Source organism: Larus michahellis, chromosome W (assembly GCF_964199755.1).
Source record: "Larus michahellis chromosome W, bLarMic1.1, whole genome shotgun sequence".
In the NCBI taxonomy this organism is placed as follows: Eukaryota; Metazoa; Chordata; class Aves; order Charadriiformes; family Laridae; genus Larus; species Larus michahellis.
In genome coordinates this window covers 14,989,119-15,011,915 of record NC_133929.1, presented here as the reverse complement: position 1 = coordinate 15,011,915, position 22,797 = coordinate 14,989,119, and the positions used below count along the sequence as shown (strand labels likewise).

The following is a 22,797-nucleotide window of genomic DNA, read 5'->3' as shown; positions in this document are numbered from 1 at the left end:
GGGCCAAGTTTTTATTCATGGTCCAAAATGATGTCCATTTTAAATATTTTGTTCACGGGAGAAGAAAGAGCTGCTATGCAGGAATGGGAAAGACGAAACCCACCTGCTCAGGGTGTAGTGCCAGCCGAACAGAAATTCCCAAATGTGGATCCCCAGTGGGATAATAATAATCCTGAAGACAGAACAAATATGAAAGACCTGAGGGAAATGATAATTTTGGGCATTAGAGAAGCCGCTCCTAAGTCGCAAAATCTTATTAAAGCTTTTGAAATACAACAAGGAAAAGATGAGACACCCTCCGCCTTCTTACAAAGGCTGAGGGATCAAATGAGAAAATATTCAGGCGTGAACCCCGATGACCCAGTAGCACAGGGGTTATTAAAAGTTCACTTTGTCACGAAGGCCTGGACGGATATACAAAGGAAATTACAGAAAATGGAGGGGTGGAGCGAGAGACCCTTAGAAGATTTGCTGAGGGAGGCCCAGAAAGTATATGTCAAAAGGGAGGAGGAAAAACAGAAGCAGAAAGCAAAAATGATGGTATATATCTACTGTGGATCAAGTGGTAAGACAAAGGATTGATCCTGTAATAACTCAAAGGTGAGAAACTTGGGGGCGAGGAAGAGGGGTGAATAACAGGGGAAGAGGACGGGGAAGAGGGCTGCCCCGACCACTCCTACCAGCAGCTCGGGGTTCACCGGCAGGGTGTTACCATTGTGGGAAAATAGGCCATTTTAAGCAGGAGTGCCCTGACTCAAGAAAGGAAGAACGAGTGTTGTCGTTGATGAATTTTGATGATGTAGCATAGGGAAGTCAGGGGTTCCCCAGCTCGAGGTCCCACCGGGAACCCTTGATAAATTTAAAGGTGGGACCTCAGGAAGAGGAAGTGGTCATCTTAGTCAATACCGGAGCTTCTAGAACTTCTTTGAGTTTTATACCCCAAGGGGCAAGATTGTCTAATCAGTGAATAGTTGTGTCGGGAATAAAGGGCGAAGGTCTCTCAGTCCCTGTTTTTGAACCCATGACTGTGGGAAGCGAAACTGAGAAAGTGATGGGAACTCTGTTATACATACCAGAAGCTGGGAGTAACCTCCTGGGTAGGGATCTTATCACTGGTTTAGAATTAAAGATAGAAACTTTAAGAGGACAGATAGCGGTATCTGTGAAGTTGCTAACAGAACAGGATGAGCAAAAGATAAGTCCCGAGGTACGGGTGAGTGAAGGGAACCGAGGAGGGTTAAAAATAGAACCCCTCAGGGTAAAACTCATTCTGCATTCAAATGTGATTCGACAAAAGCAGTACCCAATTCCCCTTGAGGGAAGGCGAGGGCTGCAACCAGTAATACAAGCACTAGCCAAAGATGGGTTAATAGAACCCTGTATGTCCCCTTTTAACACTCCGATCCTGCCAGTACGAAAAACGGATGGTTCATATCGCTTAGTGCAAGACTTGAGAGAGATTAATGAAATAGTGCAGGCACGACATCCGGTGGTCCCGAATCCCTATACCCTAATGAGGAAAATTCCTCATCAGCATAAATGGTTTAGTGTAGTGGATTTAAAAGATTCTTTTTGGGCTTGTCCACTAGATGAAGGGAGCAGAGACCTATTTGCATTTGAATGGGAAGATCCAGATACAGGGAGAAAGCAACAATATCGATGGACGGTGCTACCACAGGGATTTACAGAATCTCCTAATCTATTTGGACAGGTGCTGGAGCAAGTGCTCGAACAGTTTAAACCCACTCCAGGGATAGCCCTGCTTCAGCATGTGGCTGATTTGTTAATCTCGGGAGAAGAAGAAAGCAAAGTAAAAGAAGCCACCAATGAGCTATTACATTTTTTAGGTCAGCGGGGGTTAAGAGTCTCAAAAACAAAACTACAGTATGTAGAGTCAGAAGTGAAATATTTAGGACATTTGGTTAGTGAAGGAAGCCGCAAGATAAGTCCTGAAAGGATTAAAGGAACAGTGGAATTACCCTTGCCTGAGACCAAAAAGGAATTGAGAAAGTTTCTAGGATTAACCGGGTACTGCAGGCTGTGGATAGAAGGGTATGCGCAAAAGACTAAAGGACTGTATTCTAAATTATTAGATGATGAACCGAATGTATTAAGATGGACGGAGGAGGAGAAAAATCTGATACCCGAACTAAAGCAAAGCCTAATAACTGCTCCAGTTTTAGCTTTACCATCCTTGGAGAAACCATTTCAGTTGTTTGTGACCGTAGACAAGGGAGCTGCATTGGGAATATTAACTCAAGAATGGGGGGATAAACAACAGCCAGTAGCATATTTGTCAAAGCTCCTAGACCCAGTTTCTCAAGGATGGCCCGAATGTGTGCAGGCAGTAGCCGCTACTGCTTTATTAGTAGAAGAAAGCAGGAAGCTTACCTTTGGAGGAATGATGGTCGTTAGCACTCCTCACCAAGTAAAGACCATCTTAACTCAGACGGCAGGGAAGTGGTTGACTGATTCGAGAATATTGAAATACGAGGCAATTTTGATTGAAAAGGATGATTTGATTCTAACCACCAGCTCGTGTTTGAACCCCGCAACCTTTCTATGGAAAGGGGAGGTCGGAGCAGATAGTGGAAAACTTGAGCATGAGTGTCTAGATATAATTGAATATCAGACTAAAGTCCGACCTGACTTGAGAGAAGAACCTTTGTTTGCAGGTCTCCATTTGTTTGTAGATGGCTCATCCAGAGTAATAGAAGGAAAGAGATGTAATGGGTATGCAGTAGTAGATGGGATGAGTCAACAAGTGGAGGAGTCCGGAAGGTTACCCAGTGCATGGTTTGCTCAAACATGCAAACTATATGCCTTAAATCAAGCCTTGAAACTCCTAGGAAAGGAAGAAGGAACAATTTATACAGATTCCAGATATGCTTTTGGAGTAGTACATACTTTTGGTAAAATTTGGGAAGAATGAGGATTGATAAACACTAAAGGAAAAGAACTGGTGCATGAAGAATTAATCAGACAAGTGTTAACAAACATATTAGTACTGTGCGAGGTTGCTATTGTCCATGTAAAGGGCCATCAGAAAGGTAACTCCATAAGAGCGAAGGGGAATAGGTTAGCAGACCAGATAGCTAAGGAGGCAGCTTTAGAACAAGGGGTGGTAAGAATCTATAACCTTATTCCCCAATTGCCAGCGGTAAAAACCCCATTGATATTTACGGAAAAAGAGAAGGCGGCTCTTACGGAATTGAGAGCAGTAGAAAGAGATGGTAAATGGATTCTCCCGGATGGGAGAGAAATGATCAATAAGCAAACCATGAGAGAGATAATGGCGATTTTACATCAAGGAAGCCATTGGGGAACACAAGCGATGTGTGACCTAATATTAAGAAAATACGGATGCTTTGGCATATATGCAATAGCCAAACAAATTTGTGAGGGATGTATTATTTGTAAGACAGTAAACAAGAGAGCCTTGAGAAAGCAACCTTCAGGAGGAAGAGAGCCCGGCTTGAGACCATTCCAAAGTATACAGGTAGACTTCACTGAACTACCACCAACAGGCAGGCTAAAAGATCTTTTAGTCCTAGCGGACCGCCTTACTGGATGGGTGGAAGCCTACCCCTTGGTGTCAGCTACTGCAGCAGGGGCAATTAAGATAATACTAGAACAAATTATTCCCAGATACGGGTTAGTGGAGACTATAAACTCAGATCAGGGCAGTCATTTTACTTCTAAATTCCTTCAAGGAATTGTGGAAAGTTTAGGGATAGTGTGGGAATTTCATATCCCCAGCATCCCCCATCATCAGGAAAAGTTGAGGATGAACCAGACCATTAAGAGACAATTGTTGAAACTGATTTTAGAAACCAAATTACCATGGACTAAATGTTTACCAATAGCACTGTTGAGGATCCAGACTTGTCCTAGAAAAGATACAGGTCTCTCGCCCTATGAGATGCTTTTTGGACTACCTTATATAAGTAAGGGAGTAACAGAGTAGCAGAGTAAGAGGGTAACAGAGAAGACTTGCCCACTTTTGAAACTAAAGATATGTTTCTTAAGAACTGTATACTGGGGTTGTCATCTTCTTTCTCTCTTCTCAGAGATAAAGGACTATCTTGCCCAAACTCCACCACTGGAATTTGCAGTCTGTGCCTTCCGACCAGGAGATTGGGTCTTGATCAAATCCTGGAAGGAAACCAAGCTCCAACCAGAATGGGAAGGCCCGTTCCAAGTGTTACTGACGACTGAGACTGCAGTGAGGACAGCCGACAGGGGTTGGACTCACTACACTCGACTCAAATGACCAGTGGATCCCCCACCTACAACTGAACAGTGGAACATATATCCCACTGACCATCCACTGCACCTCACACTGAAGAAGAAGCAGCCAGTGGACAGTTGAGAAGTTGACTCTGTCATTGTATTGTATGCTGTTGAGAATGGTAAAGGAAAGAAGTCAGCTAGTCACAGTATTGGTGATAGTGGTGGTAATTTGCCTGTTACCAGGAAATCAAGCTATCCATCTGCAATATCTGGTAAAACTGATGTAACCGAAGGAAATAATACCCTGTAGACTATACAGCTTGATGCATGTCAGGTACTGAACTGCGGAGACTTAGAAGCTCAGAGACAGTTAAGTGGTGAAAACAAGTATCTGTGCCCAGAGCCTCAACTGGGAAATGGGGAAGGGTATAGTAGAGCACCACCTTGTCCCTCGTGGGATAATGTTTGGTGGACAACTCAGTATGGTGGGTGGACTGTTAGCGTGAGAGGGATGAACCCATCCTGGGTACCATTAAAAACGAAAGTTAGTTTTTACAAAGGTCAAGCCCCGCCTGGATGTGGGAACCTACATTGTAACCCTTTGATAATTACTGTAACAGGAACTGATTTGTTAGTGAACCGAATTTACGGATTAGGAGCACATGTTAGTGAACGAGACCCTGTGGGTAGATTCAAGATAGTAGTGTGGAAGCAAGAACAAAACTATAGTAAAGAAGGAAGTGGGACCGCTGATCTTCCTATAGTGGAAAAATGGAAACCACCAAATGACCCAAAGGTAGTAACAATTAAAGAAGTTGAGGATTTGAAGCGAACTTTTGAAACAGAAACAGGATACGGAGACACAAATGCCTGGGTAGAATGGGTTAAGTATATGGTACGAAGTTTAAACCAGAGTAACTGCTATGCTTGTGCCTCAGGAAGACCCACAGCACAGATTGTCCCCTTCCCATTAGGATGGAGTAAAGACTCGCCAGGGATGTGGTGTATGATCGCCTTGTACCAAGAAGAGACTGCATGGGAAAATGAAACCTGCAACACTCTCTCTCTGTTATTCCCTGCTCTGCAATCCAGGGACGTCAAAGTGACACCTGTTTTCTCCGCTTCGACTGGTAACCGTACAGCTTGTCTCTCCTGGCAGGGTGTAAATGCTACCAGGTTTTTAGGAGAATTCAACTTATACACTGAAACCTTGAACGTGACTGGAGATGATGCAGGAAACTATTCAGCATTACAAGTACCCAGGACAGATCTGTGGTGGTACTGTGGAGGAAAAATCCTGCACTCTGTACTACCGGCTAATTGGAAGGGCACATGTGGGATAGTTCAATTGGCTATACCATTTACCCTGGCATTTGAAAGAGAATCTCCGCACCCAAAAGGTAGAGCCAAAAGAAGCCTAGGGATATAATTTGACGAACGACGATATATAGATGCAATTAGAGTCCCTAGAGGAGTTCCAGATGAACACAAAGCAAGGAATCAGATAGGAGCAGGTTTTGAATCCCTCTTATTTTGGTGGGTGACAGTAAATAAAAATGTAGACTGGATAAATTATATTTATTATAATCAACAGAGATTTATAAATTATACCAGGGACGCAGTAAAAGGAATAGCGGAACAACTTGATGCTACAAGCAGAATGACTTGGGAAAATAGGGTAGCCTTAGACATGATGTTAGCCGAAAAGGGAGGAGTATGTGTAACTGATGTTGCACTTTTATACCAAACAATATGGCACCTGATGGTACCATAACCAAAGCTCTCCAAGGACTCACAACTCACAACTTTAGCCAAAGAATTAGCTGAAAATTCAGGGATAGATAGTTCTTTAACCAGGTGGTTAGATTCTTGGTTTGGGAAATGGAAGGGAATGGTAGTATCCATCTTCACCTCACTAATAATAGTAGCCGGAGCATTAGTTGCTGTAGGGTGCTGCATCATCCCTTGCATCCGAAGGTTAGTACAACGGCTGATAGAAACCGCCCTGTCAAGCGAATGGAAGTAGATCCCCCTCCATATCCCGGAAAAACGCTTCATCTAGAAGAAGAAGAAAATAAAAACTCTTGAGAAGAAGAAGAATGTAACATCATGCTGTCGGCTCTAGAGGCCTCATATGGAACCATGCCCTAGAAATACAAAAAGCAATAAGATTATGAAAAAGGAAAGGGGGAAGTTGTAAGAAAGGCAAGTATTGCTTTTGCAATGGAGAAAAGCCAGAGGTGACGTGTAAGGGAATGACTAGACAAAGAGGCTCCAGCAAAGGCTTGTATAACGTCTCTTATCGCACAGACAAAAGGACAAACTGGTTCATACCAGATCAGTGTCTAGAAGGGCAGTCAAACATTTAACCAGGGCTAATGACATTGAGCAATTTCACCAAAAAAGGAAAGAAATAAACAAGTCAGATGAGCCCTCTAGGTGGAGCATAACAAGAAGTAAACAGAGGCAAGACATCTGGGAAGGATTTTAGGCGCTCCGGATAGGCTGTGAACCCTGGAGTACCTAACCAATGGGAAACAGGGGAGGGAAAATTCGGCCGGGATTAGGAAATAAAAAGGTGTGTTTCAAGGACCAAAAGTGTGCCTACTTGCTAGGTCACCCGCTCTTGCAAGAATGTTCAAATAAAATGTGCTTCATATCGTTCGCTCGTTCACTGCCTGAGCCGTTATTGGATAAGGAGCGTTTCTCACAATTTGGGGGCTCGTCCGGGATGCGAAGTCATCCCCTCTGGGGTTCCTTGATGCGTCCCGTTGATTTCAAGGGTCTCATGTATCATCGCCTGGGGCTCCGAAGGGAATCGACTAGGATCCCGAGACTTCGTTAAGCGGCAGACCATACGAAGCACAAAGGGAGAAAAATGAACTTAGTGCAGTAGGCACAGAGATTACGACCAGGCAACCCTGTGCACAGACCAAGGTAAGAAAAATCGGACTGTTAAAGTATTGCCTTGGTGGTCGAGGACATTCTAAGAGACTTGGTGTGTGTGAGTGACTGAGATGTACTGCGGTACAAAGCGAGTGTGGAGTCTGGATCTGTGCCCGGGGATTAGGGAATAAAAAGGTGTGTTTCAAGAACTGAAGGTGTGCCTACTTGCTAGGTCACCCGCTCTTGCAAGAACATGAATAAAAATGTGCTTCGCAGAGCATTCCGCCTGAGCCTATGTTATTCTGACCGAAACTTATTTCTCACAAAAGGACTGAGAAAATGTGAAAGAAACAACCCTGCGGACATCCAAGATCAGTGAAGAAGGAGGGGGAACAGGTGTTCCAGGTGTCCCCTAATCGGGGTTTAGGTTCCTGTCTGGTGCGCAGGAGCCAATGAGCACCGAGTCGAGATCCACCTTCTAATTTTTAATGCAGTTCTGTATGGAAGGGGGTGCCAGGCAATAGTTCGCAAAGCTAGCACACCTCTTCAGAGGGCATTGTAGGTTTGTATCCAGTTTAAAACAAAGAAAAGTTGGGTAAAACTTGTTCATTGGTCACCTTTTAATTATAAAACTAATGCCGTTCTGCGCATTAGTTATTATACAAAGGTGGTCTGACATTAGCATGTAAGGTCTTCTCCCAGGGGTGTGATTTTTACCATGCTAATTAGTCTTAGGTTACCTTAGGTTACCCTCGGGCAATGCCTCTTTCCCTTGAACCCATCCCCCTTGGATTCATCTTTGTTGGCATTAGCACATTCCTGTGTTATCTTGTTGTGATTCTTTACATTGAGGACCACACCAGAGCAGAGATTCCCCTTCAGCCTGTGGTGAAGACCATGGTGATGCAGGTAGTCCCCCTACAGCCCTTGGCAGTCTATGGTGGAGCAGATATCCACCCTGCAGCCCATGGAGGATCTCACGCTGGAGCAGGCAGGTGTGCCCTGAAAGAAGCTGCAGCCCATGGAGAGCCCATGCTGGAGCAGGTTCCTGGCAGGAACTGTGGCCCTGTGGGGGACCCACAGTGGAGCAGTCTGTTCCTGAAAGACTGTACCCATGGAAAGGACCCATGCTGGAGCAGTTCATGAAGAACTGCAGCCTGTAGGAAGGACCCACGCTGGAGAAGGTTGTGAAAGACTGTCTCCCATGGGAGAGACCCCACATAGGAGCCCTCGGGTGAGGAGGAAGGAGTGACAGAAGAAGTGTTATGAACTGACTGCAACCCACTGCTTGGGAGGGGAGGAGGTAGAAGAGTCAGGAGTGAAGTTGAGCCTGGGAAGAAGGGAGTGGTGAAGGAAGGTGGGTTTAGTTTTGTTTTTATTTCTCACTATCCTACTCTGTTATTAATTAGCAAGAAATTAAATTAATTTCTCCGAAGTTGAGTCTGTTTTGCCTGTGATGGTAAGTGGTGAGCGATGTTCTTGTCCTTATCTCAGTCCACAAGCCCTTCCATCGCATTTTCTCCCCCTGTCCTATGGAGGAGCAGGAGTGAGCAGCTTGGTGGGTACCTGGCAGCCAGCCAAGTTCAAACCACCACAAGAGCTTTAGTTGGTCATTTTGACTTGTATACTGCGTTTTTGGAGAATAACCTACTTATTCATTGTAGTATGTGGTTTTGTTTTTATTGTAGCATTTTGCTGTCTGAAGTTCTGAAATAATAGTAAAAACTTCAAGGCTTTGGGTTTCTTTTTTCATTTTAAAGTGATACTTGCTTGATTTATGGGATAGAGCACCACTGAGAGGTGTTAGGATCTTCTAGGATTATGTCTTCTGTCCTGTAAGAACATAAATATTTTTGTAATTGTACTGGGTCTAGTTGAGATGGAGTTAATTTTCTTCATAGCAGCCCATATGGTGCTGTGGTTTAGATTTGTGACCAAAACAGTGTTGATAACACACTAATGTTTTAGCTATTGCTTGCATAGTGTCAAGGCCTTCTCTGTACCCCTCCAGCAAACAGACTGGGCAGGGCATGCAAGTCTCCCACTCTGTCCCCTGCAGTGAGTAGGCTAAGGGTGAGGAACAGCTGGGCTAAGCTGTTGAGGGATATTAATTGTTTAGCATAAATAAGTTTTAAATAGAATAAATTACTTAGGATTATAATTTGGTGTGATTTGTGCTGCTTGCTTAGCTCTACTTAGCACGAGTAGCTATATTTGCTGAAGCCTTTAGGCCGTGAGAAATCTATTCTTCTCAGCACTTTTCCTAGCAGATGGCACAGTGTTGTTTAATGTTTTAGCATGGGAAAGTATTGGATATCATACTGATGTTTCTCTCTAGTCTAGGACTTTTTGGTTCCCCATGTTCTGCCAACAAGGACAGGTGCACAAGGAATGTAAACCAGAAGATACAGAGGCTCCAACCCTTGACGTAAACTGCAAATCAAGAAGATAAGAGCCTGCCTGCCTGGACACAGAAGAAGAATCCAATTAGATGTCAGAAGACCCCAGACCAAAAATCACCATTGGACTAAAAGACATGTGGACAGCATGCGACAGGTGTGTGAGGGGCGGGTGTATGGATCACAAGGGTATAATTGCCCAGGGATTTCTTTGATCAGGGTGCCTCCCTAAACCCTCTCTTTGGAGGCGCCCAGCCCAGGCTGTTCTTACTGCTGTACCTTTCAATTAAGTTAATTATTTTATAAAATCCAATGTCTGATACTGCTGCAGGAAACCTAGGGTCAAGCCTGAAGAAGGAAGAAGCGTGCCCGGGAGTAAGTGTGTATGCATGTGTGTGTGACACCATGAATGGTGTGTGAATGCTCAGGCAGCAGCTTCTCCTTTAACAAGATGACCTCCAGAGTAACAAAAGCATCCTATAGAAGTCTGACATTTCCTATGTCTCCTTCACTTGAGGTTTTTTTTAAGTATTCGCAGGTACCAATTACCTTTTGTTTCAGAGATCTAGTGTATGTTAAACGCTGAAGAGTCGTTCTCAACCTATTAGCTTTGAAATCAGCTGTTAATGTTTCTCACTTGAGGAAAGGGCTTGTGATCCTGAAAGCAAATCTAAATTTTCCAAAATGCATGAATTGGGCTAATTAAAACTATTACTGTTGCCTGCAAATCTTGTTCTATGTCTTGGATTATGAAGGCTACAGCAAAATACCCCGTAGTCCTAGTGTTAGATACTATTGAAACATCATAGAATCACAGAATGGTTTGGGTTGGAAGGGACCTTAAAGATCATCTAGTTCCAACCCCCCTGCCATGGGCAGGGACACCTCCCACTAGACCAGGCTGCTCAAAGCCTCATCCAGCCTGGCCTTGAACACTTCCAGGGATGGGGCATCCACAACTTCCCCGGGCAACCTGTTGCAGCGTCTCACCATCCTCACAGTGAATAATTTCTTCCTAATATCTGATCTAAATCTCCCTTATTCCAGTTTAAAACCATTTAAAACCGTTACCCCTCGTCCTGTCGCTACATCTTTCCTGTAGGCCCCCTTTAGGTACTAGAAAGCCGCTATGAGGTCTCCCCAGAGCCTTCTCTTCTCCAGGCTGAACAACCCCAACTCTCTCAGCCTGTCCTCATAGCAGAGGTGCTCCAGCCCTCTGATCATCTTCACGGCCCTCCGCTGGACCTGTTCCAACAGCTCCATGTCCTTCTTGTGCTGAGGACTCCAGAGCTGGACGCAGTATTCCAGGTGGGGTCTCACCAGAGCAGAGTAGAGGGGCAGAATCACCTCCCTCGACCTGCTGGCCATGATTCTTTTGATGCAGCCCAGGATGCGGTTGGCTTTCTGGGCTGCAAGCGCACATTGCCTGCTCATGTTGAGCTTCTCATCCACCAACACCCCCAAGTCCTTCTCCTCAGGTCTGCCCTCAAGCCATTCTCTGTTCAGCCTGTATTTGTGCCTGGGATTGCCATGATCCAGGTGCAGGACCTTGCACTTGGCCTGGTTGAACTTCATGAAGTTCGCATGGGCCCACCTCTCAAGCCTGTCTGAGTCCTTCTGGATGGCATCCCTTCCCTCCAGCGTGTCAACCGTGCCACACAGCTTGGTGTCATCGGCAAACTTGCTGAGGGTGCACTCAATCCCACTGTCCATGTTGCCAACAAAGATGTTAAACAGCACTGGTCCCAGTACTGACCCCTGAGGAACGCCACTCGTCACTGCTTGTCACTGGGACACTGAGCCATTGACCGCAACCCTTTGAGTGCGGCCATCCAGCCAGTTCCTTATCCACTGAATGGTCCATCCATCAAATCCATGCCTTTCCAATTTAGAGACCAGGATGTCGTGCGGGACAGTGTCGAACACTTTGCATAAATCCAGGTAGATGAGGTCTGTTGCTCTTCCCCATCCACCAACGCTGTAACATTGTCATACAAGGTCACCAAATTTGTCAATCATGACTTGCCCTTGGTGAAGCCATGTTGTCTGTCACCAATCACCTCCTTATTTTCTATGTGCCTTAGCATTTAAACAAATGTTTATTTAAACTTTGTTCCCTTAATTTTACCTGTAAATGGTGATGAAGCTGGTCTTAAGATGGAAAGCAGCTATGTAAGTATGATTTGTAGAGCTTACTGTAGCCAGATGGGATTTCTTTTTCTTTTTGAACTTTCATTCTGTGTTTTGTCAGTGCGTGCTAGCAGGCTGTATATTCCTCAAGAGTCAGCCTTATAGTTCCACATATTAGAAAACTCATGTGTTGTTTTTTTTTTTTCCTGAGTCACAACAGTTTTTCTGATCAAAGGGTGAGAAATTGAAAGCATCCAAAATTCTAGAAAATTAGATCTCATTTGCCGTTTTGACTAAGTAGATGAGAGATTTACAGCATATCTGTTACTACTGCATGCTGTGAAGCATCGCAGAAAAACTTGAAATTCTGTGATGTGTTGTGTGGTAGAACAGACTGACAAAACACTTGACTGCACAGCCACAAAGTTGACCCGGTGAACATGTCACCGAAATCGGGAATGAACTTCTTAATACCAATGTAGTCTTAAGAAGCAGGTATTCTTTTATTCGGCACCAGGGACATGGGGGATCTCTCCACTTAACATGTCCACTGAATGCGAGATTCACAGAGACTTATATCCATGCAGAATATGCATGGTCATTACATTTCCCAGCACTCACTGCCATATTCATTACATTTCCAGAACTCATATCCATATTCACATCACCTTGGCACATGCGCATTAAGTCTGTTAGGGGCTTCATGGTAGGTTTTGGGTGGTTCCTAGTGGTGTACGGTGGCTGGTTTGAGCTGATAATAGAGGAATCTCTTTGTGTGGATTGGGGAAGATAAATGCAGAAGCTTTTGCAACTCCCCCATTTATTTTGCAAGTTTGTTATTGGTCCCTCCAGTCTCTTCGAGGATGTGGTATTCTTCGCCGTTTGTTCTTCACAAGGAGTTACATTTACCTATTTACCAGACTCTCAGTCCCTGGTTGTAACAAACATACTGACAAAGAAGGATATCTCCTTAGTCAGGCTTGAGATGTTCATGATAAGCTCAGCCGGAAACCTCCTTTATGGGGAGTAGTTGCTAGGACAAAGAAACCTTGATGGCTGCAGGACAAAGAAACTGTGATAACGAACTTATCTTCCAGGAAAAAAGGCGTCAGCAATAACTATTCCGGAAACCGATGTTCTACACCCACTTACGTATCTACAACAAAAAGCAAAAAGGTATAAAAAGTAACTTGCTAACTACTGTGCTAGTTTTGGCTGGGAAGCAAGATTTTAATGACTTGGTCTCCAGACCCCTCACCAGCCTGGTAGCTCTCCTCTGGAAGTGCATTGGATTTACGTGGCAAGGTTTTGGGGAAATGAAGAACTGCAGCCTGTAGGAAGTACCCATATTGGAGAAGTACTTATGAAGGACTGTCTCCCGTGGGAGTCACCCCACTCTGGAGCAAGGGAAGAGTATGAAGAGGAAGGAGCAGCAGAGACAAAGCATTATGAACTGACTGCAACCCCCAGTCCCCATCCACCTGCGGTGTTCGGGGTGGGGGAGGAGGCAGAGAATCTGGGAGGGAACTTGAGCCCGAGAAGGAAGGAAGGGTGGGGGGAAGGTGTTTTTAGATCTGTTCTTATTTCTCATTATCACACTCTGATTTGATTGACAATAAATTAATTTCCCCAAGTTGAGTCTGTTTTGCCTGTGATAGTAATTGTAAGTAATCTCCCCATCCTTATCTCTGTGAGAAATGCTCCTTATCCAATAACAACGGCTCAGGCAGTGAACAATACGAAGCACATTTTATTTGAACATTCTTGCAAAAACAGGTGACCTAGCAAGTAGGCACACTTTCAGTTCTTGAAACGCACCTTTTTATTCCCTAATCCCGGCCGAATTTTTCCCTCCCCTGTTTCCCATTGGTTGGGTACTCCAGGGTTCACAGTCTGTCCGAGGTGCCTAAATTCTTCCTGCATGTCCGGCCTCTGTTTACTTCTCTTTATGCTCCACCTAAAGGGATTATCTGACTAGTTTATTTCTTTCCTTTTTGGAAAAATTGCTCAATGTCATTAGCCCTGGTTAAATGTTTGACTGCCCTTCTAGACACTAATCCAGTAGGAATCGGTTTGTCCTTTTGTCTGTGTGATAAGAGATGTTCTACAAGCCTTTGCTGGAGCCTTAGTCATTCCCTTATCATGCCACCTCTGATGGAAACGGCTTTTCTCCTCTGCAAAAGCAATACCTGCCTTTCTTACAACTTCCCCCTTTCCTTTTTCATAATCTTATTGCTTTTTGCATTTCTAGGGCATGGTTCCATATGAGGCCTCTAGAGCCGACAGCATGATGGTAACATTATTCTTTTTCTTCTTGACAGTTTTTATTTTCTTCTAGATGAAGCATTTTCCCAGGGTATGGGGGAGGGTCTACTTCCATTCGTTTTGTTAGGGCAGTTTCAATTAATCGTTGAACTAATCCTCGCACACAGGGAATGATACAGCATCCTGCAGCCACTAACATTCCCGCTACCATTATAAGAGAAGTCAGTATTGATACCACCCTACCTTTCCATTTCCCAAACCAGGAATCCAGCCAACCTGTCAGTGAGGTGCCTATTCCAGAGCTCTCAGCTAACTCATCAGCTAGAGTGGTGAGCCCTTGAAGGGCTTTAGTTATAGTACCATCTGGAGCTGTATCGTTTGGGATGAAGGTACAGCACCGATTCCCTAACATTACACACACACCTCCCTTCTCCGCTAAGATCATGTCCAGGGCGATCCTATTTTCCCATGCCATTCGGCTGGTTGCATCCAATTGTTCAGCTATTCCTTTTACTGCATCCCTGGTATAATTAATAAACCTCTGTTGGTTATAGTGAATATAATTTACCCAATCTACATTTTTGTTTATAGTTACCCACCAGAAAAAGGACAGATTTGAATCCTGCTCCTGTCTGATTCCTTGCTTTGTGTTCATCTGGGACTCCTCTAGGGACTCCAATGGGATCTATATATATCCGTTCATCAAAGGATACACCCACACTTCCTTTTACTCTATTGCCTGAGCTCAGGGATCCTGTTCCTTTGTCAAATGCTAGGGTGAATGGTATTGCCAATTGTACCATTCCACATGTACCTTTCCAGTTAGCCGGCAACACAGATCGCAAGGTCTTCCCTCCACAATACCACCAGAGATCCGCCCGAGGCACTCGTATCGCTGAGTAGTTTCCTTTTACATCCTTGGTCCCATTCAGAGTTTCAGTGCACAGGGTAAATTCCCCCACAGGTTTGGCAGCATTCACACCCTGGGTATGAAATTCCCACACTATCCCTAAACTTTCCACAATTCCTTGAAGGAATTTGGAAGTAAAATGACTGCCCTGATCTGAGTTTATAGTCTCCACTAACCCGTATCTGGGAATAATTTGTTCTAGTATTATCTTAATTGCCCCTGCTGCAGTAGCTGACACCAAGGGGTAGGCTTCCACCCATCCAGTAAGGCGGTCCGCTAGGACTAAAAGATCTTTTAGCCTGCCTGTTGGTGGTAGTTCAGTGAAGTCTACCTGTATACTTTGGAATGGTCTCAAGCCGGGCTCTCTTCCTCCTGAAGATTGCTTTCTCAAGGCTCTCTTGTTTACTGTCTTACAAATAATACATCCCTCACAAATTTGGCTATTGTGTATATGCCAAAGCATCTGTACTTCCACAAAACTATTCGCACGTTGCATGCGTTCCCCAATGGCTTCCCTGTTGTAACACTGTCACTATTTCTCACATTGTTTGTTGACCATTTCCCTTCCGTCAGGCAGAATCCATTTACCACATTTCTCCACTGCCCCTGCTTCTGTCATTGCTTCTCCTGCCCCAAGGCCCCCTCTTTTGCCACCTTGTCTGCTAATCTGTTTCCCCTTGCGGTAATTGAATTGCCTCTCTGGTGACCTTTAACATGTAAAGCTGCTATCGCACTTGGTATTAATATATTAGCTAACACCTGCTTTGTGAGTTCTTAGTGTAAAAGTTCTTTCCCTTTGCTATTTACTAGTCCTCGTTCTCCCCAAATTTTACCAAAGGTATGCACTACCCCAAAGGCATAACAAGAGTCTGTATAAATTGTTCCTTCCCCTTTCTCCAATTAATTTTAGTGCCTGGTTTAAGGTATACATCTCACATGTTTGAGTAGACCATGCACTAGGTAATTTTTCAGATGCTTTTACTTGTTGGCTCACTCCATGCACCACTGCATATCCATTACACCTCTTTTCCTTCTATCACTCTTGAAGAACTGTCTACAAACAAATGAAGACCCCCAGACAGGGGTTCTTCCCTTAAGTCAGGGCGTATCTTAGTCTGGTACTCAATTACATCTATGCATTCGTGTGTAAGTTCTTCATCCTTTGCCTCTACTTTTCCACAAAAAGCTCGCTGGGTTAAGCGTTGCATGAAAAGGGGCAAAGCAGTTTTGACAGAAAATAAACCCCCTTGCGTTCTAACACTCCTCACCGAGGTGGGAGGCTAGGTGCGGCTAGGTTTAAATTCTGAGTGATGCCCAATTCAGCACTATCAGTCCAGTCGCGTTTAATATGTATTAAACTATTACGCTTTGGATACACTAATAGTGGACTGCACCTTCAGTCTAGTCGTGCTCATGAACTAGCACGGCCACTCTCGAGTCTTTGGTCGCGTTCAGTGAGAAACCGAAACAACTAGCTACTTAAAAAAGTGCAGTTTATTTAAACAACAGATGTATAGGTTCTTATGGATGAGAAGCTCAACATGAGCAGGCAATGTGCGCTTGCAGCCCAGAAAGCCAACCGCATCCTGGGCTGCATCAAAAGAATCATGGCCAGCAGGTCGAGGGAGGTGATTCTGCCCCTCTACTCTGCTCTGGTGAGACCCCACCTGGAATACTGCGTCCAGCTCTGGAGTCCTCAGCACAAGAAGGACATGGAGCTGTTGGAACAGGTCCAGCGGAGGGCCGTGAAGATGATCAGAGGGCTGGAGCACCTCTGCTATGAGGACAGGCTGAGAGAGTTGGGGTTGTTCAGCCTGGAGAAGAGAAGGCTCTGGGGAGACCTCATAGCGGCTTTCTAGTACCTAAAGGGGGCCTACAGGAAAGATGTAGCGACAGGACGAGGGGTAACGGTTTTAAATGGTTTTAAACTGGAATAAGGGAGATTTAGATCAGATATTAGGAAGAAATTATTCACTGTGAGGATGGTGAGACGCTGCAACAGGTTGCCCGGGGAAGTTGTGGATGCCCCATCCCTGGAAGTGTTCAAGGCCAGGCTGGATGAGGCTTTGAGCAGCCTGGTCTAGTGGGAGGTGTCCCTGCCCATGGCAGGGGGGTTGGAACTAGATGATCTTTAAGGTCCCTTCCAACCCAAACCATTCTGTGATTCTATGATGTTTCAATAGTATCTAACACTAGGACTACGGGGTATTTTGCTGTAGCCTTCATAATCCAAGACATAGAACAAGATTTGCAGGCAACAGTAATAGTTTTAATTAGCCCAATTCATGCATTTTGGAAAATTTAGATTTGCTTTCAGGATCACAAGCCCTTTCCTCAAGTGAGAAACATTAACAGCTGATTTCAAAGCTAATAGGTTGAGAACGACTCTTCAGCGTTTAACATACACTAGATCTCTGAAACAAAAGGTAATTGGTACCTGCGAATACTTAAAAAAAACCTCAAGTGAAGGAGACATAGGAAATGTCAGACTTCTATAGGATGCTTTTGTTACTCTGGAGGTCATCTTGTTAAAGGAGAAGCTGCTGCCTGAGCATTCACACACCATTCATGGTGTCACACACACATGCATACACACTTACTCCCGGGCACGCTTCTTCCTTCTTCAGGCTTGACCCTAGGTTTCCTGCAGCAGTATCAGACATTGGATTTTATAAAATAATTAACTTAATTGAAAGGTACAGCAGTAAGAACAGCCTGGGCTGGGCGCCTCCAAAGAGAGGGTTTAGGGAGGCACCCTGATCAAAGAAATCCCTGGGCAATTATACCCTTGTGATCCATACACCCGCCCCTCACACACCTGTCGCATGCTGTCCACGTGTCTTTTAGTCCAATGGTGATTTTTGGTCTGGGGTCTTCTGACATCTAATTGGATTCTTCTTCTGTGTCCAGGCAGGCAGGCTCTTATCTTCTTGATTTGCAGTTTACGTCAAGGGTTGGAGCCTCTGTATCTTCTGGTTTACATTCCTTGTGCACCTGTCCTTGTTGGCAGAACATGGGGAACCAAAAAGTCCTAGACTAGAGAGAAACATCAGTATGATATCCAATACTTTCCCATGCTAAAACATTAAACAACACTGTGCCATCTGCTAGGAAAAGTGCTGAGAAGAATAGATTTCTCACGGCCTAAAGGCTTCAGCAAATATAGCTACTCGTGCTAAGTAGAGCTAAGCAAGCAGCACAAATCACACCAAATTATAATCCTAAGTAATTTATTCTATTTAAAACTTATTTATGCTAAACAATTAATATCCCTCAACAGCTTAGCCCAGCTGTTCCTCACCCTTAGCCTACTCACTGCAGGGGACAGAGTGGGAGACTTGCATGCCCTGCCCAGTCTGTTTGCTGGAGGGGTACAGAGAAGGCCTTGACACTATGCAAGCAATAGCTAAAACATTAGTGTGTTATCAACACTGTTTTGGTCACAAATCTAAACCACAGCACCATATGGGCTGCTATGAAGAAAATTAACTCCATCTCAACTAGACCCAGTACAATTACAAAAATATTTATGTTCTTACAGGACAGAAGACATAATCCTAGAAGATCCTAACACCTCTCAGTGGTGCTCTATCCCATAAATCAAGCAAGTATCACTTTAAAATGAAAAAAGAAACCCAAAGCCTTGAAGTTTTTACTATTATTTCAGAACTTCAGACAGCAAAATGCTACAATAAAAACAAAACCACATACTACAATGAATAAGTAGGTTATTCTCCAAAAACGCAGTATACAAGTCAAAATGACCAACTAAAGCTCTTGTGGTGGTTTGAACTTGGCTGGCTGCCAGGTACCCACCAAGCTGCTCACTCCTGCTCCTCCATAGGACAGGGGGAGAAAATGCGATGGAAGGGCTTGTGGACTGAGATAAGGACAAGAACATCGCTCACCACTTACCATCACAGGCAAAACAGACTCAACTTCGGAGAAATTAATTTAATTTCTTGCTAATTAATAACAGAGTAGGATAGTGAGAAATAAAAACAAAACTAAACCCACCTTCCTTCACCACTCCCTTCTTCCCAGGCTCAACTTCACTCCTGACTCTTCTACCTCCTCCCCTCCCAAGCAGTGGGTTGCAGTCAGTTCATAACACTTCTTCTGTCACTCCTTCCTCCTCACCCGAGGGCTCCTATGTGGGGTCTCTCCCATGGGAGACAGTCTTTCACAACCTTCTCCAGCGTGGGTCCTTCCTACAGGCTGCAGTTCTTCATGAACTGCTCCAGCATGGGTCCTTTCCATGGGTACAGTCTTTCAGGAACAGACTGCTCCACTGTGGGTCCCCCACAGGGCCACAGTTCCTGCCAGGAACCTGCTCCAGCATGGGCTCTCCATGGGCTGCAGCTTCTTTCAGGGCACACCTGCCTGCTCCAGCGTGAGATCCTCCATGGGCTGCAGGGTGGATATCTGCTCCACCATAGACTGCCAAGGGCTGTAGGGGGACTACCTGCATCACCATGGTCTTCACCACAGGCTGAAGGGGAATCTCTGCTCTGGTGTGGTCCTCAATGTAAAGAATCACAACAAGATAACACAGGAATGTGCTAATGCCAACAAAGATGAATCCAAGGGGGATGGGTTCAAGGGAAAGAGGCATTGCCCGAGGGTAACCTAAGGTAACCTAAGACTAATTAGCATGGTAAAAATCACACCCCTGGGAGAAGACCTTACATGCTAATGTCAGACCACCTTTGTATAATAACTAATGCGCAGAACGGCATTAGTTTTATAATTAAAAGGTGACCAATGAACAAGTTTTACCCAACTTTTCTTTGTTTTAAACTGGATACAAACCTACAATGCCCTCTGAAGAGGTGTGCTAGCTTTGCGAACTATTGCCTGGCACCCCCTTCCATACAGAACTGCATTAAAAATTAGAAGGTGGATCTCGACTCGGTGCTCATTGGCTCCTGCGCACCAGACAGGAACCTAAACCCCGATTAGGGGACACCTGGAACACCTGTTCCCCCTCCTTCTTCACTGATCTTGGATGTCCGCAGGGTTGTTTCTTTCACATTTTCTCAGTCCTTTTGTGAGAAATAAGTTTCGGTCAGAATAACATAGGCTCAGGCGGAATGCTCTGCGAAGCACATTTTTATTCATGTTCTTGCAAGAGCGGGTGACCTAGCAAGTAGGCACACCTTCAGTTCTTGAAACACACCTTTTTATTCCCTAATCCCCGGGCACAGATCCAGACTCCACACTCGCTTTGTACCGCAGTACATCTCAGTCACTCACACACACCAAGTCTCTTAGAATGTCCTCGACCACCAAGGCAATACTTTAACAGTCCGATTTTTCTTACCTTGGTCTGTGCACAGGGTTGCCTGGTCGTAATCTCTGTGCCTACTGCACTAAGTTCATTTTTCTCCCTTTGTGCTTCGTATGGTCTGCCGCTTAACGAAGTCTCGGGATCCTAGTCGATTCCCTTCGGAGCCCCAGGCGATGATACATGAGACCCTTGAAATCAACGGGACGCATCAAGGAACCCCAGAGGGGATGACTTCGCATCCCGGACGAGCCCCCAAATTGTGAGAAACGCTCCTTATCCAATAACGGCTCAGGCAGTGAACGAGCGAACGATATGAAGCACATTTTATTTGAACATTCTTGCAAGAGCGGGTGACCTAGCAAGTAGGCACACTTTTGGTCCTTGAAACACACCTTTTTATTTCCTAATCCCGGCCGAATTTTCCCTCCCCTGTTTCCCATTGGTTAGGTACTCCAGGGTTCACAGCCTATCCGGAGCGCCTAAAATCCTTCCCAGATGTCTTGCCTCTGTTTACTTCTTGTTATGCTCCACCTAGAGGGCTCATCTGACTTGTTTATTTCTTTCCTTTTTTGGTGAAATTGCTCAATGTCATTAGCCCTGGTTAAATGTTTGACTGCCCTTCTAGACACTGATCTGGTATGAACCAGTTTGTCCTTTTGTCTGTGCGATAAGAGACGTTATACAAGCCTTTGCTGGAGCCTCTTTGTCTAGTCATTCCCTTACACGTCACCTCTGGCTTTTCTCCATTGCAAAAGCAATACTTGCCTTTCTTACAACTTCCCCCTTTCCTTTTTCATAATCTTATTGCTTTTTGTATTTCTAGGGCATGGTTCCATATGAGGCCTCTAGAGCCGACAGCATGATGTTACATTCTTCTTCTTCTCAAGAGTTTTTATTTTCTTCTTCTTCTAGATGAAGCGTTTTTCCGGGATATGGAGGGGGATCTACTTCCATTCGCTTGACAGGGCGGTTTCTATCAGCCGTTGTACTAACCTTCGGATGCAAGGGATGATGCAGCACCCTACAGCAACTAATGCTCCGGCTACTATTATTAGTGAGGTGAAGATGGATACTACCATTCCCTTCCATTTCCCAAACCAAGAATCTAACCACCTGGTTAAAGAACTATCTATCCCTGAATTTTCAGCTAATTCTTTGGCTAAAGTTGTGAGTTGTGAGTCCTTGGAGAGCTTTGGTTATGGTACCATCAGGTGCCATATTGTTTGGTATAAAAGTGCAACATCAGTTACACATACTCCTCCCTTTTCGGCTAACATCATGTCTAAGGCTACCCTATTTTCCCAAGTCATTCTGCTTGTAGCATCAAGTTGTTCCGCTATTCCTTTTACTGCGTCCCTGGTATAATTTATAAATCTCTGTTGATTATAATAAATATAATTTATCCAGTCTACATTTTTATTTACTGTCACCCACCAAAATAAGAGGGATTCAAAACCTGCTCCTATCTGATTCCTTGCTTTGTGTTCATCTGGAACTCCTCTAGGGACTCTAATTGCATCTATATATCGTCGTTCGTCAAATTATATCCCTAGGCTTCTTTTGGCTCTACCTTTTGGGTGCGGAGATTCTCTTTCAAATGCCAGGGTAAATGGTATAGCCAATTGAACTATCCCACATGTGCCCTTCCAATTAGCCGGTAGTACAGAGTGCAGGATTTTTCCTCCACAGTACCACCACAGATCTGTCCTGGGTACTTGTAATGCTGAATAGTTTCCTGCATCATCTCCAGTCACGTTCAAGGTTTCAGTGTATAAGTTGAATTCTCCTAAAAACCTGGTAGCATTTACACCCTGCCAGGAGAGACAAGCTGTACGGTTACCAGTCGAAGCGGAGAAAACAGGTGTCACTTTGACGTCCCTGGATTGCAGAGCAGGGAATAACAGAGAGAGAGTGTTGCAGGTTTCATTTTCCCATGCAGTCTCTTCTTGGTACAAGGCGATCATACACCACATCCCTGGCGAGTCTTTACTCCATCCTAATGGGAAGGGGACAATCTGTGCTGTGGGTCTTCCTGAGGCACAAGCATAGCAGTTACTCTGGTTTAAACTTCGTACCATATACTTAACCCATTCTACCCAGGCATTTGTGTCTCCGTATCCTGTTTCTGTTTCAAAAGTTCGCTTCAAATCCTCAACTTCTTTAATTGTTACTACCTTTGGGTCATTTGGTGGTTTCCATTTTTCCACTATAGGAAGATCAGCGGTCCCACTTCCTTCTTTACTATAGTTTTGTTCTTGCTTCCACACTACTATCTTGAATCTACCCACAGGGTCTCGTTCACTAACATGTGCTCCTAATCCGTAAATTCGGTTCACTAACAAATCAGTTCCTGTTACAGTAATTATCAAAGGGTTACAATGTAGGTTCCCACATCCAGGCGGGGCTTGACCTTTGTAAAAACTAACTTTCGTTTTTAATGGTACCCAGGATGGGTTCATCCCTCTCACGCTAACAGTCCACCCACCATACTGAGTTGTCCACCAAACATTATCCCACGAGGGACAAGGTGGTGCTCTACTATACCCTTCCCCATTTCCCAGTTGAGGCTCTGGGCACAGATACTTGTTTTCACCACTTAACTGTCTCTGAGCTTCTAAGTCTCCGCAGTTCAGTACCTGACATGCATCAAGCTGTATAGTCTACAGGGTATTATTTCCTTCGGT

The 22,797-nt window shown here is 44.6% G+C and overlaps 1 protein-coding gene across 1 annotated transcript; it reads right to left on the bottom strand.

The window, feature by feature from the left end:
• Nucleotides 1–6,241: 6,241 nt before the first annotated feature.
• On the bottom strand, nt 6,242–22,726 carry LOC141735666 (syncytin-2-like). The gene is given in 5 exon segments (XM_074568716.1): nt 6,242–6,291; nt 12,801–12,804; nt 14,023–14,508; nt 14,510–14,652; nt 21,684–22,726. Coding segments are annotated over 5 exon segments (1,572 nt in total). The 5' UTR covers nt 22,573–22,726.
• Nucleotides 22,727–22,797: the final 71 nt, after the last annotated feature.